This window comes from Bombina bombina, chromosome 2 (assembly GCF_027579735.1).
Source record: "Bombina bombina isolate aBomBom1 chromosome 2, aBomBom1.pri, whole genome shotgun sequence".
Lineage (NCBI taxonomy): Eukaryota > Metazoa > Chordata > Amphibia > Anura > Bombinatoridae > Bombina > Bombina bombina.
Genome location: NC_069500.1, coordinates 1,185,263,368 through 1,185,276,450, shown reverse-complemented (window position 1 = coordinate 1,185,276,450; position 13,083 = coordinate 1,185,263,368). Strand labels below are relative to the sequence as shown.

Genomic DNA, 13,083 nt, shown 5'->3' with positions numbered 1-13,083 from the left:
TATAAACATACATACACATGAATACACATATATACACTCATATAAAGATACATACACATGAATACAAATGTATACACTCATATAAACACATACATACACATGAATACAAATGTATACACTCATATAAACATACATGCACATGAATACGCATATACACACTCATATAAACATACATACACATGAATACACATGTATACACTCATATAAACATACATACACATGAATACACATATATACACTCATATAAACATACAAACACATGAATACACATATATACACTCATATAAACATACATACACATGAATACAAATGTATACACTCATATAAACATACATACACATGAATACACATATATACACTCATATAAACATACATACACATGAATACACATATATACACTCATATAAACATACATACACATGAATACACATGTATACACTCATATAAACATACATACACATGAATACACGTGTATACACTCATATAAACATACATACACATGAATACACATATATACACTCATATAAACATACATACACATGAATACACATATATACACTCATATAAACATACATACACATGAATACACATATATACACTCATATAAACATACATACACATGAATACAAATGTATACACTCATATAAACATACATACACATGAATACACTCATATAAACATACATACACATGAATACACATATATACACTCATATAAACATACATACACATGAATACGCATATATACACACCACCAGAAAAAAAGATTACGACTCACTGACGATTCAGATGATGGTTAGTATTGTTTAGCAATAAACTATTTTTTAATTAAAGGGACACTGTACCCATGTTTTTTCTTTCGTGATTCAGATAGAGCATTCAATTTTAAGCAACTTTCTAATTTACTCCTATTATCAATTTTTCTTCATTTTCTTGCTATCTTTATTTGAAAAAGAAGGCATCTAAGCTTTTTTTGGTTAAGTACTCTGGACAGTACTTTTTATATTGGTGGATGAATTTATCCAACAATCAGCAAGAACAACCTAGGTTGTTCACCAAAAATGGGCCGGCATCTAAACTTACATTCTTGCATTTCAAATAAAGATACCAAGAGAATGAAGAAAATGTGATAATAGGAGTAAATTAGAAAGTTGCTTAAAATGTCATGCGCTATCTGAATCCCAAAATAAAAAATTTGGGTTCAGTGTCCCTTTAAGGTAGATTCATAGTTTTTATTAGACACAATGCTGTTGCACACTTACTAGACTACAGTATAGTGTAAATATAACTCATATTTACTGGGAAACCAAAAAAGTTCAAAATTAGTGTGACTCACTTTATTGCTATATTCGCTTTATTGCAATGGTCTGGAACTGAACCAGCACAATATATCAGAGGTACGCCTGCATATATCGTGTATGTGTGTGTGTATATATGTGCATATATGTGTATATATATATATATATATATATATATATATATATATATACACACACAATTATATACACACACTATATATTCCCTATTCTGTACAGTGATTGCTTGATCCGTTCAGAAGTTCGTGTATATCAGTGCCTAATTTGGCTACAGCAGATGAAGATGAAATAAGATTAAAAATACTCAAGAGGATTTTCAATGGCTGTGTCTATGCTCTGCAAAACAATGCAAATCTTGCTCACAAAATGACAGTTTTAAATACTTTTAAACATTTATTTGCTAAGCAGAATCTTTGTAATACAATGAGTGAATTCTGTTGCATAAATACAAAATAAATACATTGTCCCTTGAAGCTTAGAATAGGCACAAGTCTGTGTGCATAATTCTCTGTTCAGAATTGTACACAACTGTCATATTTGATGTTTCTGATTTAGGTGCAGAAAAATCATTTTCTTGCCGTGTTGGAAAGATTTGACCTAAAGCTTAAAGATGAACACCTGAACCTTTTCCTGGCAAGATGTGATCTAAAGAACACTCCGTCAGGCATCAGCTATATAGATCTGTTAAGGAATTTCCAAGATCGCAGTGATAAAGGGATCACTCACAAGATTCTTTCCAACCCCAATCATCGGTGAGCAAAACCTTTCTATCATACATTATGTGTCAAATAATACCGTTTAAACAGTCAAAATATTTTTAAGAAAAAACGCTGTTTATTTTAATTTTGAAGCTAACAGGAAGTGTGTTTGTACATTTGGTTCAAACATTGCAGTTTTCCAAACTTGTTCATCTAATTCTATTTACTAATTTGCTTTCTTCTCTTGGTATTCTTTGTTGAAAAGCATACCTAGATTGGCTCACGACCAGCAATGCAGTAACTGGGAGATAGCTGCTGATTGGTGGCTGCGCATATATGCCTCTTGTTATTGCTTTACCAGATGTGTTCAGCTAGCTTCCAGTAGTATACTGCTGCTCCTTCAACAAAGGATATCAAGAGAATGAAGCAAATTTGATAATAGAATAGTTTTGAGTTTCATGTCCCTTAAAGAGCTGATTTCTTACTGGCTGACAGGAAGATCTCCCCCTGTTTTATTGGTGGACAGTGATAAGCCATTTGTTTCTGTACATGAGCATTCTTTTATAATCTGTTTACAAAATGCTCACTTTTAGATGCAACAAAGGGGGGAAAAAAATTTGCCTACAAATAAATAAGGAATGAAAATCCTGTGCAGCTTGTCCATATCATCACCTTTAGGATTGTTATTTTATTAAAGTTCATTTACAGGCTGACTCCAGTCTCAGTTATTGCCATTTATTATTCATTTTTCCTACTCAGCATAAATTGCTGGGTCTTAAATCAGTATCCCACTAGCATTCTATATCACTGATAAAAATTCTTCTAATATTTGCGCCTCCTACTTGCTACTTGCACCAATGAAAAAAAGACTACAGTAAGGAATCTGAAAAAAACCTACAAGTGATGATGGCTAAAACAGATTTAAAGAGACATGAAACCCATTTTTTTTCTGTCATGATTCAGATAGAGAATACAATTTTAAACAACTTTCTAATTTACTTCTATTATCTAATCTGTTTCATTCTCTTGGTATCATTTGTTGAAGGAGCAGCAATGCACTACTAACTGAACACATGGGTGAGCCAATCACATTCAATATATATATATGCAGCCACCAATCAACAGCTAGATCTAGTTTCTCTGCTGCTCATGAACTTGCCTAGATAAACCTTTCAGCAAATGATAACAAGAGAAGGAAGCAAATTAAATAATAGAAGTAAATTAGAAAGTTGTTTAAAATTGTATTCTCTATTTGAATCATGAAAGAAAAATTTGTGTTTCATGTCCCTTTAACAAAGAAGTTAAAAGGAATTACCAGTGAAAGGGTTAACATACAAATTGTGATGAGTCGACTTGAAAGCACCTGCAGAGTTTAATCCTGACTTTTATTCAGCACTGTTCTGCTGTTCTAATACATTAAAGTTTATACCTCATGTAGCCACTAGGTGGCACAACAGACTAAAATATTGATTTCCCCGGTCTCTAAGGTTAGAATTGTCATCATTTTAATTTTATACACCAGCTACAGACATAAATTAACTCAAAATATAGGCTAATTTTCTATTAGGTTGAGTATGATTCATTTTTTGATTGGGAACTGAGAGCTAGTTTTCATATAATTTATCATTTGATTCGACTTGTATTAATGACTAATTGAATTACACAGAATTGGGCTGTTGTAACTCAGTTGAAGAAGAATGGAGTAGATCTCTAAATATGTACAATTAATGCTATAGTCCTGTTTCTGCTTACCTCAGTCTCTGTTACTGACAAAAATATATAACTGTAGTGTCCCATTAAATGTGACTTGGATTTTTATATGTTTGTTAAGCATTTTATTGCAATCCTCCTGTGTGTGTGTGTTTGCATATGTGTGTGTGTGTGCGTGTGCATATGTGTGTGTGTGTGTGCGTGTGCATATGTGTGTGTGTGCATGCGTGTGTGCATATGTGTGTGTTTGTGCGTGTGTTACTGTATATGCATATGTGCAGGGGCAGACTGATCAGCTGGGCAAATAGGACCTGGACCGAGGGCCCGGCAAGTAGGGGGCCCCACAAATGACATCTCCATGGCTCCTGTTGTGCTGCTTAAGGAGTTAAGTCTGGGTTTAGTGAGGGCCATGACCCTATGTGGGACCTTGTGTCTGGATGTGGGATTGGTTGCTCGGGGGACACTAGAGTGTCGGGGGTCTGTCGCTGTGAGGGCTATGGAGTGTGGGGTCTGGCCCTGGAGGTTTGGGGCCCTGTCTATGGCCCTTGACTTTGGGGATCCTGGCCCTGGAGGTTGGGGAGCCTGGTGAGGGCAGGGAGGCTACCATATTTATTTGCATAAATTTGGGTCAGTGGGGGCCCTTCCCTAATTTTTGCCCAGGGCCCTGAATGGTCTCAGTCCGTCCCTGCATATGTGTGTGTGTGCATATGTGTGTATGTGCATATGTGTGTACGTGTGTTTATGTGTGTGTACATATGTGTGTGTGTGTGTGTACGTGTGTGCGTGTGTTTATGTGTGTGTACGTGTGTGCATATGTGTGTGTGTGTGTGTGCATGTGTGTATGTGCATGTGTGTGTGTGAGTGTGTACGTGTGTGCATATATGTGTGTACGTGTGTGTATGTGTGCATATGTGTGTGTGTGCATATGTGTGTGTGTACATGTGTGTGTGCATATGTGTGTGTTTGTGCGTGTGTTTATGTGTATATGCATATGTGTGTGTGTGCATATGTGTGTGTGTACATGTGTGTGTGCATATGTGTGTGTTTGTGCGTGTGTTATGTGTATATGCATATGTGTGTGTGTGCATATGTGTGTGTGTACGTGTGTGCGTGTGTTTATGTGTATCAGCATATGTGTGTGTACATGTGTGCATATGTGTGTGTGTGTACGTGTGTGCATATGTGTGTGTGTGAGTACGTGTGTGCATATGTGTGTGTGTGTGCATGTGTGTATGTGCATGTGTGTGTGTGAGTGTGTACGTGTGTGCATATGTGTGTACATGTGTTTATGTGTGTGTGCATATGTGTGTGTGTGTGTACGTGTGTGCGTGCGTTTATGTGTATATGCATATGTGTGTGTACGTGTGTGCATATGTGTGTGTGTGTGTACGTGTGTGCATATGTGTGTGTTTGTGCGTGTGTTCATGTGTAAATGCATATGTGTGTGTGTGTGTGTGTACGTGTGTGCATATGTGTGTACATGTGTTTATGTGTGTGTGCATATGTGTGTGTGTGTACGTGTGTGCGTGAGTTTATGTGTATATGCATATGTGTGTGTGTGTACGTGTGTGTGTGTGTACGTGTGTGCATATGTGTGTACATGTGTTTATGTGTGTGTGCATATGTGTGTGTGTGTACGTGTGTGCGTGAGTTTATGTGTATATGCATATGTGTGTGTGTGTACGTGTGTGTGTGTGTACGTGTGTGCATATGTGTGTACATGTGTTTATGTGTGTGTGCATATGTGTGTGTGTGTACGTGTGTGCATGAGTTTATGTGTATATGCATATGTGTGTGTGTGTACGTGTGTGTGTGTGTGTACGTGTGTGCATATGTGTGTACATGTGTTTATGTGTGTGTGCATATGTGTGTGTGTACGTGTGTGCGTGAGTTTATGTGTATATGCATATGTGTGTGTGTGCATGTGTGTATGTGCATGTGTGTGCTGCACAAGATCACTATTCGAGTGCTGTTCAGGGGCATAATGCATGTTCCCTTCTGCACACCCAGCAACATGTATAACTTATAACTGTCCATGAAAACATGGCTGAAGTGGCAACTCTAATTTACATGTGTGCATATGTGTGTTTGTTTGTCTATATATATATGTGTGTTTGTTTGTATATATATATATATATATATATATATATGTGTGTTTGTTTGTCTATATATATATATATGTGTGTTTGTTTGTCTATATATATATGTGTGTTTGTTTGTCTATATATATATATATATATATGTGTGTTTGTTTGTCTATATATATATATGTGTGTTTGTTTGTCTATATATATATGTGTGTTTGTTTGTCTATATATATATATATATATATATATGTGTGTTTGTTTGTCTATATATATATGTGTGTTTGTTTGTCTATATATATATGTGTGTGTTTGTTTGTCTATATATATATATATATATATATATATATGTGTGTGTGTGTTTGTTTGTCTATATATATATATGTGTGTTTGTTTGTCTATATATATATATGTGTGTTTGTTTGTCTATATATATATATGTGTGTGTGTGTGTGTGTGTATGGTAGGGTTGCCAGGTGTCTTTAACTGAACTGTATTTGGACTTGCCGTCCAGTAAAATATATTTTAAAAATGTCTGGACCCTTAAAGGGACAGTCTACAATATCATTGTTATTGTTTTAAAAGAGAGATAATCCCTTTATTACCCATTCCCCAGTTTTCCATAACCAACACAGTTATATTAATGTACTTTTTACCTCTGTGATTACCTTGTATCTAGAAACCTTCTTCCAGCCCCCTGATCACATGACTGTGACTGTTTATTATCTATTGTCTTAAATTTAGCATTGTGTTGTGCAAAATCTTAAATAACCCTCTGTGCCTGAAAACAGTGTTATATATATGGCCCACATGAACTATCGGTCTCCTGTGGTGAAAAGTAAATACAAAAGCATAGCCTGCACATTTAGAACACTATATGACAGGAAATAGTGCAGCCATCTAGTGCCCTTGCTAATGTATAACATTGTTGAAAACCTGCTACCATATATTGCTGCAGATATGTGCATAGAAAATTGTATGTTCTATCTGAATCATGAAAGAAAAATAATTTGGGCTTTATGTCCCTTAACTAACTCATGTAGCTAAAAGGGGCACCAGGTCTATATATATAATCTAGGGTCCTTTCTAAGCATATAGCTGACAATGGTTGCAGACAGTAGATTCTGAGGTCCACTGAGGACATATGGCTGACAGGAGCTGCTTGTGCCATGAGATATAATCTGAGCACCAATCATGTCTCAACCTTACCTCTTTCTCTTGATCGCCCCATGGTTGTCCATCATTTTGTGGAGGACACCTGACAACTCTACTATGTGTGTGTTTGACCTGCACAATGGAGATCTCGTCAGCCAGCCTATCAGCACTGCAAGATCTATTACATATCATGATGATGCAATACTGAATCATAATATTCTCAAACTGTATCCTGCAATGCACGAAATTTACTAAACGTACAGAGATCAAAGGAAAAACAACATGTTTTATTGTAAATCTTTTTATCTGCTTCTCAGTGAGAAATGCAGTGAAAACCACTTATTGAGCTACAGAGCATTTAATATAATAGTTTCCATTATTTATTCCACAAAGCAGACAAAGGATGTCTCACAGTGCACATAACAGCTTGTTGCATGTGGCCTATTGTCCACTAAAATGTTTGTTCTGTGTAATGACTTGTTTACAGATTTCATCGGGAAGGTGGGATCAGTCCTTTGTCAACACTTACTGCAGTAGAAGCCAAACTAACAGATCTCTTCCAATCAGATTTCCTGGCCTTGTTGACGACGTTTGAGTAAGTCTAAAGCTTTCCTTTCCATTCTCCTATGTATTGATAAAAGAATAAAACGGTCATATTATTATATATATATATATATATAAACTCTATTTAACCAATGAAACATTATACAGTTATTCAAAAATACTGTTTTGCTGGTATTTGCTATAACACATCTCCTTCCTTTCCACAATCATTTTCTAATTGTTTAACAGAATATGCAATAATTATATGACCAAAAGCACCAAAAGCACTGCTCATACACAATGGGCATCTGCAAATGTGCATTTAATACTGGGGATCCCACTGTGCACCCACTAGCTCTATCACTTACTGCTGATTGACCCTGCTTGTCATGTGTTCCATAGCTTGTCATGTGTTCTATAGCTTGTCATGTATTCCATAGCTTGTAATGTGTTCTATAACTTGTCATGTGTTCCATAGCTTGTCATGTGTTCTATAGCTTGTGATGTGTTCCATAGCTTGTCATGTGTTCTATAGCTTGTCATATGTTCCATAGCTTGTCATGTGTTCCATAGCTTGTCATGTGTTCTATAGCTTGTCATGTGTTCCATAGCTTGTCATGTGTTCCATAGCTTGTCATGTGTTCTATAGATTGTCATATGTTCCATAGCTTGTCATGTGTTCCATAGCTTGTCATGTGTTCTATAGCTTGTCATGTGTTCCATAGCTTGTCATGTGTTCCATAGCTTGTCATGTGTTCTATAGCTTGTCATGTGTTCCATAGTTTGTCATGTGTTCTATAGCTTGTCATGTGTTCCATAGCTTGTCATGTGTTCCATAGCTTGTCATGTGTTCTATAGCTTGTCATGTGTTCCATAGCTTGTCATGTGTTCTATAGCTTGTCATGTGTTCCATAGCTTGTCATGTGTTCTATAGCTTGTCATGTGTTCCATAGCTTGTCATGTGTTCCATAGCTTGTCATGTGTTCTATAACTTGTCATGTGTTCCATAGCTTGTCATGTGTTCTATAGCTTGTCATGTGTTCCATAGCTTGTCATGTGTTCTATAGCTTGTCATATGTTCCGTAGCTTGTCATGTGTTCCATAGCTTGTCATGTGTTGCATAGCTTGTTATCTATTCTATATCTTGTAGGGTTGCCACCTGTCCCTTAAAATACAGAACACTTATAAGTTACACATGCTGCAGGGTGTGCAGGGAGGAATATGAATAGTGCTGTCCAGAAACACAATACATGTTCCTCCCTGCACACCCTGCAGCATGTGTAACTCATAAGTGTCCAGGAAAACATGGCTGAGGTGGCAACCATAATAGCTTGTCATGTGTTCTATAGCTTGTCATGTGTTCCATAGCTTGTCATGTGTTGCATAGCTTGTTATGTGTTCCATAGCTTGTCATGTGTTCCATAGCTTGTCATGTGTTCTATAGCTTGTCATGTGTTCTATAGCTTGTTATGTGTTCCATAGCTTGTCATTTGTTCCATAGATTGTCATGTGTTCTATAGCTTGTCATGTGTTCTATAGCTTGTCATGTGTTCCATAGCTTGTCATGTGTTCCATAGCTTGTCATGTGTTCCATAGCTTGTCATGTGTTCTATAGCTTGTCATGTGTTCCATAGCTTGTCATGTGTTCCATAGCTTGTCATGTGTTCTATAGCTTGTCATGTGTTCCATAGCTTGTCATGTGTTCTATAGCTTGTCATGTGTTCCATAGCTTGTCATGTGTTCTATAGCTTGTCATATGTTCCATAGCTTGTCATGTGTTCCATAGCTTGTCATGTGTTGCATAGCTTGTTATGTGTTCTATATCTTTTAGGGTTGCCACCTGTCCCTTAAAATACAGAACACTTATAAGTTACACATGCTGCAGGGTGTGCGGGGAGGAATATGAATAGTGCTGTCCAGAAACACAATACATGTTCCTCCCTGGACACCCTGCAGCATGTGTAACTCATAAGTGTCCAGGAAAACATGGCTGAGGTGGCAACCCTAATAGCTTGTCATGTGTTCTATAGCTTGTCATGTGTTCCATAGCTTGTCATGTGTTGCATAGCTTGTTATGTGTTCCATAGCTTGTCATGTGTTCCATAGCTTGTCATGTGTTCTATAGCTTGTCATGTGTTCTATAGCTTGTTATGTGTTCCATAGCTTGTCATGTGTTCCATAGATTGTCATGTGTTCTATAGCTTGTTATGTGTTCCATAGCTTGTCATGTGTTCTATAGCTTGTCATGTGTTCTATAGCTTGTTATGTGTTCTATAGCTTGTCATTTGTTCCATAGATTGTCATGTGTTCTATAGCTTGTCATGTGTTCTATAGCTTGTCATGTGTTCCATAGCTTGTCATGTGTTCCATAGCTTGTCATGTGTTCCATAGCTTGAGTGAGGAAGTGGAAGACAGAGATATATTTAATAACAACAAATACATGTTACAATGGTCTTTTTTTTAGAGACTATAGGCCTAGATTAAAGGGATATGAAACCCAAAATGTTCAGTTGTGATTCAGACAGAGCAAACCGTTTTTTAAAAAGTTTCTGATATACTTCTATTACCAAATTTGCTTTGTTCACATGATATTCTATGTTGAAGAGATACCTAGGTGGGCATCTGAAGCACTGCATGGCAGGAAATAGTGCTGCCATCTAATGCTCTTGCAAATGGATAGCATTCTTGCAAAACTGCTGCCATATAGTGCTCCAGAAATGGGCTTGCTCCTGAGCTTACAGTCCTGCATTTCAACAAATTATACTAAGAGAACGGAGAAAAATTCATAATAAAAGTAAATTAGAAAGCTGTTTAAAATTGCATGCTCTATCTGAATCATGAAAGAAAAAATTTGGGTTTCATATCCCTTTAAGCACTACTGATAACTCAGGGTGCGCTATCAATATCATGGGCCCGCGCTCAGTATAGTTTGCTATCTGGTATTACAAGTGAATGGTAAAACATTATTACCAGAGAATGTTGACATCTCTTTAATGCGCCTTTACTGTCAATGGATAGCCTGACCGTGCTAAACATCACTCATATTACAAGTTGTGTAATATATTTAAACATTGTAGTGCAACTAGAGACCTGTAATAAAGTGTAGAGAGGAAAAAGACAGGCATAACTCAAGTGAGGATGTTGCTACGATGAAAAGAGCTAAGCAAGCAAGTTACTTTGGAATATAAAGAAAAAACCTAAGTGGGAATGAGTTAGAATGGCAGTAGAGGGGGCTTAGTTCTATAGAGACAAGGTATTTCTGAGTCTTAGTTGTAGTATAGACTAACACATCTGTGGCAGTAAGCATGGGAGGGTCTTAGCTACAGTGAGGAGCGAGGCAGGGTATGTGGAAAATGTATGAACTATTAATAATTGTTTTACTAAAAATAGGGATTTTCTTTTATAATAAATAAAATTCACAACTTCCAGTTTTATTTATTTGCTTTTAGCCAATGTTTTGCCCTTTTATAAATAAAATTAGTAGCATCTTTATATTCTTTGTTATACTGTGCTAACATACTTTTTATTTATTTTTGGTTTTATATAGAAAAATCGATAAATACAATAGGAATGTTGTAAGTCAGCAAGAATTCAGAGCAGCTATTGAAAGCAGGTAATATCTCATATAGTTATGAAATAATTATACTGCATATTTAATTTATCCCTATAGTATTAATAGTCATGCTATTTTATGTAAACAGTCATTCTAAACCACTTTTTATTCTTCATAGCTTAGATAATATTCATCATGATATATTTACTTTCCCCTTGATGCACTTGAAATGGATATGCCCGTTAAAGCTGTGGTGTCAGGCCTGCCGAGAGATCCCACCTATCACTCCAATTGCCTGGTCAGCAGTCTTGTTATCCCAGTGTCAAGTGAAAGGTAGGAGATCCCACAGCCAAGAAAAGCACAAGGACCCATATGAGGAGGTTGCAGACAGTCTATACAAGGCCAAAGGAAATACAGGCAGGATAAGTACAGGAACAGGTTACGGCAAACTCACGGTCAGGAACAAATCCAGGGTCAAGGACAGAAAGGCAGAATATCGCATTACCAAGGGAAAAACAGATCAAGGTCAGAGTCAAGACCGGGTCAGCAACAAATCAGCTAGCAGAGGTACCAGGGGGAAATCCAAGAGCAGGCGAAAAGACAAAGGTCAGCAGCAAGTAGTCCAAATAACAGTATAGCGCACACAAGTAGCACAAAGCAAGAATCTATACACGGGCAATAAGAAGGAAGCAGGAAGGACCTTATAAAGGGAATAAGGTGCCAAACAATAACATGGCCTGGAGCACAGAAAGAATAACCTTAGTTATGGGAGCCAGCGTTAACAAACAGTGCACCTGCAAATATCTGTATAACACACCTGCGCTAAGAAGTAATAGCGCACCTCAGTTGATAAATAGATAACTTGTCTGTATCACAATAGTGCGCTTGCACTTAAAGACCAGTGCGCCCCCACATCACTCTTAATTGTACATGGTGCTTTGTAAATAGGGCAACAGAAATTCCTTAGCGTGTTCAAGGCTAAACAGCTCATGTGTGTGAACTCAGCAGCAGATTTGAGTAAACAGGCAAGTGTAATGTTATCCCCCTCACAAAGGTGCCATCTGGGCTATTTGGGCTTGGTAGGATGTTTCTTGTGGAATGTTTAACCTCTCCAGTTGTGATATCCCTTTAAGACTTTCTGACTATCAGCACTTCCTCCTATTTAAGGAAGTGCTTCTCCATTACTCAGTGCCTGAAAATTAAAGTGGATTCTCTCATCTTGTGCTACTGCTCTTTTCAAGCAGTTTATTTTTCCCTTTCAGGTCTAAAGTATTTTATATTTTTGAAGGCTGATTGTAACTCAAAGTTTGCTGCACTTCTTTCCTGATTCCTTTTGGACCATTACTTCTAATCATATTCCTACGCTTCCGGAACTCAATCACTCACAGCTGAAGCCGCACTCACACATGCTGCTACCGGACGCCGCTCTCTAATATTCTCCGGTTTAGTATTTACTCTGCTGCTAATTCCGCTCTCCACGCTTCACCATCGTTTCTGGGGAAATCTGGTCTTATCACCACGCTGGTATTGGTATCGTATTGTATACAAAGTTTAAGGTTTACAAATATAACGCTAAGTGTCATTACTTACCTGAGCTGTATTTTCACTGAATTAACCTCCTCCTTGCTGCTCAATATTGCGTGTGTGTTGGAACATTGTATATATATTTTAGAGTGTTTGTGTGAGTGCGTGAAACTAAAGGAAAGTTACTTGAACATTACTTTACTAAGATTTGAACTTTATCAACTCATTTCATATCCTGAATATAAAGGAATTTTTCTCATTTTTTCTTAGATCATAAACGAATCATTGTTTATATATTTGAAACTTAATAAGTTTCTCACTTAAGAATTACTATTATCATTCATAGAGGTATAATCCATACTTTTCATTTCAATTACTAAAAGTAAATGCTCACCTTGTGCATGCGAATATATTAAGTTATATATACTTGCTGTTTACAAGAAAAGAGCTACATTTCCTTTATTTTATTTTTCTCTAAAGTTTGGTGAGACAAATTTATCA

At 36.8% G+C, this 13,083-nt stretch overlaps 1 protein-coding gene across 1 annotated transcript in view; it reads left to right on the top strand.

The window, feature by feature from the left end:
* The window catches only part of LOC128647469 (EF-hand calcium-binding domain-containing protein 6-like), a 299,277-nt gene that overhangs the window by 94,308 nt on the left and 191,886 nt on the right, over positions 1–13,083 (top strand). Inside the window, exons 9-11 of the mRNA XM_053700255.1 lie at positions 1,871–2,067; positions 7,450–7,557; positions 11,053–11,118. Coding sequence (XP_053556230.1) covers positions 1,871–2,067; positions 7,450–7,557; positions 11,053–11,118 — 371 coding nt within the window. The remainder of the gene's footprint in view (positions 1–1,870; positions 2,068–7,449; positions 7,558–11,052; positions 11,119–13,083) is intronic.